Source organism: Herpailurus yagouaroundi, unplaced genomic scaffold, assembly GCF_014898765.1.
Source record: "Herpailurus yagouaroundi ecotype Mexico unplaced genomic scaffold, PumYag 180, whole genome shotgun sequence".
Taxonomy (NCBI): domain Eukaryota; kingdom Metazoa; phylum Chordata; class Mammalia; order Carnivora; family Felidae; genus Herpailurus; species Herpailurus yagouaroundi.
The window spans coordinates 22151899-22155907 of record NW_024412411.1 but is presented as its reverse complement, the minus strand read 5'-3'; the positions used below and the strand labels follow the sequence as shown (position 1 = coordinate 22155907).

Genomic DNA, 4009 nt, shown 5'->3' with positions numbered 1-4009 from the left:
GCTCTTCCGGAACTACCGGGGAGCTAGAGATGCCGGGGGCGTGGGGTTGCCGGAAACCGCGGTGACGCGGGCAGCCGGCGCGCGACCCCGGGACGCACCTCTGCGGAGGGGTCTTCCCCCGGGGCGGGACCTCGGGAAATGCTCGGCCCCTCTCGGCCTCGTCCTTCCCCTCTTCCCGGACCGGGAGTTTTGAAATCATTTCTGAAAGCGACCCCGCACCCTGGAGACAGGATGGTCCCCGTTGACGCCCCACTCGCAACACTCCTACACGGTGGAATCGGGTTAAAAGGAGCCGCAAAGGCTTCAAAGAGCAACGGCTTCCATAAGAGGTGTAGAGAAGAGGGGACTCTGGACCCTTCCAGGAGCTGGGCGCGAGGGGAGGCGCGAGGCCCGTGGTGAGCCGGAGCCCCCCCCCCCCCCCCCCCCCCCCTCCCTTATTGCTGCCCGGTCCGCGCTTTGCCTCCAGCCTTCCCAGTCAGAGCCTCGGGATGGGAGCCAGCTTCGGGCTGTCCGCAAATGAACGGGTGTGGGGCTGGGGACGGCTGCTCCTGAACCGCTTACGGGAAGTAAGCAGGAGCAGAAGTAGACACGAGGAGATGCTCTAGCGGGCAACATTAGGAGCTGACAGGACCTTTAAGCGAGAGGGCTCCTCGGGCTGGGCTGGGCTAGCCTGGGCTGCCTTCTCTGCCCTTTGTTCCTGGGCAGGTCCGTGCAGGCCTCCTCCGTGTGCCCTCAGGTCCCTCCAGCAGATCTCCACCCTGGCCCGTCCTCTGAGCGCTCATCCAACAGTTTGCGCAACTCTGCACTTGGATGGCTCACAGGACCTCAGACTCCTCACGGCCAGGACTGCAGCCCACCCCCCCTTCCTCTCAACCGGAACTCCCGTCTTCCCCATCTGGCCGAATGCCCCACCATCCACCCCTACCACCGAGCCAGAAACCTCGAGCACCACCTCTCACGTTTCCGTTTCTCCAGCTGCCATAACCAATTTCCGAATTCACCGGGCGCTTCTCTCCTAAATATAGAAAATCTGATGGGTTTTCTCCACCTGCATTTCCAACACTGGAATCCAGGCCACCATCCTATCTCCTTACCACATACAGGAGTATATCCCCTAGGTGTGGGAGCCACTTTGCTCCCACAGCTGCCAGAGGGAACTTTTAAAAGACCCAATCTGACCACGTCCCCCCACCCCCCTGCTTAAAGTGTACAATGGGTTTAGGATAAAATCCCTGTTTCTTAGCATGGCCATTGCCTGCCTCACCAAACTTCACACTTTCCCCTAAAGTTTTCCAAGTTGGCCAAGCCCCTGGCCTCCTCCAAGCCTTTCCCTGCCCCAGACACTGCCATTGTAGCCTCTTTGCTTGGCCTTACGCACCCTCCTCACCTCAGCTGCATGTCATTGCCTTAGGAAAGTCTTCCCTGAGTAAATTAAACTGAATTAGGCCCTTTGTTGTATATTCTTGTTATGCTGGCACTACTGGTAGCTAGCTGTGGGCCTTGGAAAGTTAGTCCATCCTCCTGTGCCTCCGTTTTCTCATCTGTAAAGTGTTACGCCTCTTTGGATTGTGCTGAGAATCAAATGCGTTAACACATGTAAAGTGCCAAGAACAGTGCCTGGCGATTGATGGATGCTATGGGAATATTCTGTTATTTGTGCCCTCTGTTTTTCCTTCTTTGTTTTAAATGTTTTATTTATTTTTGAGAGAAAGAGCACGAGCAAGGGAGGGGCAGAGAGAGAGAGGGAGACACAGAATCCAAAGCAGGCTCCAGGCTCCGAGCAGTCAGCACACAGCCCAAGGCAGAGCTCAAACTCACGAACCATGAGATCATGACGTGAGCCGAAGTCGGACGCTTAACCGACTGAGCTACCGAGGCACCCCTATTTTTCCTTTCTAGTGATAATCACAATTACAATTTAACAGTATTCGTTTAACCATTTATCAATTTACTGTTTAAGGTGTCACACGAGTGTGTGTAACGCTGCTTTTCAATAAAAAAAATAGACTTTAATTTGTAGAATAGCGTTAGATTTACAGAAAAATTGAACAGATGGTACAGGGAGTTCCCATCTACCCCCACTCCTTCCTGCATCCATTTCCCCCTCCCGTGAACATATTAGTATGATGTGTTAATATTAGTGAAAATCTAGTTTATTCGTATCTCCTTAATGTTTACCTAGGATCCTTTTTCTGTTGTAGGATCCCATCTAGGATACCACATTATGTTTCTTTGTCTCCTTAGCTCCTCTTAGCTGTGACGGTTTCTTAGACTCTCCTTAGTTTTGATGACATTGCTTTGTTTCTCAGTGTAAGGTACATTTTGGGATTGAATGACACATCTTCTTCCCCGCCTGCCCTGCCCCCACCCCTGCTCCAGTGGAAAACAGTGGAGATAGGAAATAACAAGGGGAGAGATCTGCTTTAGAGAGGGCACTCAGGGGAGCTCACAGATGAGCTAGGAAAGAGAGGGAGGGGAATGGAAGAGTATTCCAGGCATAGAAAGCAACCTGTGCAAAGGTCCTGAGGCAGGAAAGAACTAGCAGGGCACAAGACCTGATAAAAGATCAGGGAAGAGTTGGAGATGAAGTTGGAGAGGTGGGCACGGGCCGAATCAGGCTGGGCCTTAGACCAAGGTAAGGAGTTTGGATATAATTAAAAGTGAAATGGAAAGACACCAAAGGGTATTCCCCAGGGAAGTGACATGATCAGATCTGGAAGAACACCACTGCAGCTGTTGGAGCGGTTGGAAGGGACAAGAGTGACAGTGGAGAGGCTGGTTAGGAGACTGCCGCAGTGATCCTGCTTGAGCAGGATTTGTGGCCTGCAGCCCAAACACATTTTTAATTTTCTAGCATAAAGATGGTTCTCAGATTCATGAAGATACATAAAATAAGGTATGGAGAAGGCTATAACAAATTGCCACCAACTTGATGGCTCACATTTAGTCTCTAAGAGTTCTGGAGCTCTTAAATCCAGAATCATGCTCACTGGAACAAAAGGTGCCAGCAGGGCCAAGATCCCTCTGGAGGCTCTGGGGGAGAATGTGTTCCCTTGCCTTTCCCCGGTTTTAGAGCAGCATTCGTTGGTTTGTGGCCCCTTCCTCTGTCTCCAATGCCAGCAGCATAGTGTCCTGCTCCAGTTGTCACATTGCCTTCTTCTATAGTCAAATCTCCCTCTGCTTCCCTTTTAGAAGGACACTGTGACTTTATTTATGGCCAATCTAGGTAGTCTGTCTCAGAATCCTTAACTTATTCATACCTGCAAAGTCCTTTTTGCCATACAAGGCAACACAGGTTCAGGGATTAGGACACAAAATCTTTGAGGACATTATTCAGCCTACCCTAGAGGGCGAAAGAGAGAAGAGGGTCCAGTGTCCAGCCCCGAGGCATGCTAACACTTAAGTTATAAGGGAGAGAAGGAACTAGCAAGAGCCTGAGAAGGAAGACCAACTGAAGAAGGAAGGCTGGTGGGGGTTCATGTTGAAGAGCCAAGGGACCAGAGGGTGTTGAGAAGGGAGGAGCTGTCGACTGACTGTTGCGGAGAGGTGGAGGGCAATAAAGATGGGGAAGAAGCCACTGGAAATGGCATCATGGTTGTTGCTTTGACAACAGCATATTGGGATGTGGGAGGAAGGCACACTGGATTGGAAGCCCCTGGAATAAGTTGAGGAAAGCGGGAGGTGAGGTGGTTACAGGTAGCAAGTTCTGCTACGGAGGGAACAGAGAAACTAGGTTATGAAATTGAGGACAACAGCCCTCTGTTTTCTACTTTCAGTGGTGGGTACCGTTGACGACTTCCTCTCAGAGAGAAAACAAAATATTGAGGGAATGAAGTCCTTGAGCAAGTAAGAATGGTGAGGTCCAGAGCCAAGTGAGAGAGGGGCCCTGCCAGGAGCAAGGACACGTCCTGCATTGTAACAGGAGATGTATCTAAATGTAACTGATTTTCTCAAAGGACCCCAGCAGAGAAAGAAGTATGGTACATTTCAGGTAACAATGTTTGGGGCG

General features: G+C 51.1%; 2 protein-coding genes across 2 annotated transcripts in view; both read right to left on the bottom strand.

The window, feature by feature from the left end:
* PANX1 (pannexin 1) overlaps positions 1 to 199 on the bottom strand; it is a 49460-nt gene extending 49261 nt beyond the window's left edge. Inside the window, exon 1 of the mRNA XM_040489109.1 lies at positions 17 to 199. Coding sequence (XP_040345043.1) covers positions 17 to 199 — 183 coding nt within the window. The remainder of the gene's footprint in view (positions 1 to 16) is intronic.
* HEPHL1 (hephaestin like 1) overlaps positions 1 to 4009 on the bottom strand; it is a 93469-nt gene that overhangs the window by 5745 nt on the left and 83715 nt on the right. The gene's annotated exons all lie outside the window — the stretch shown is intronic.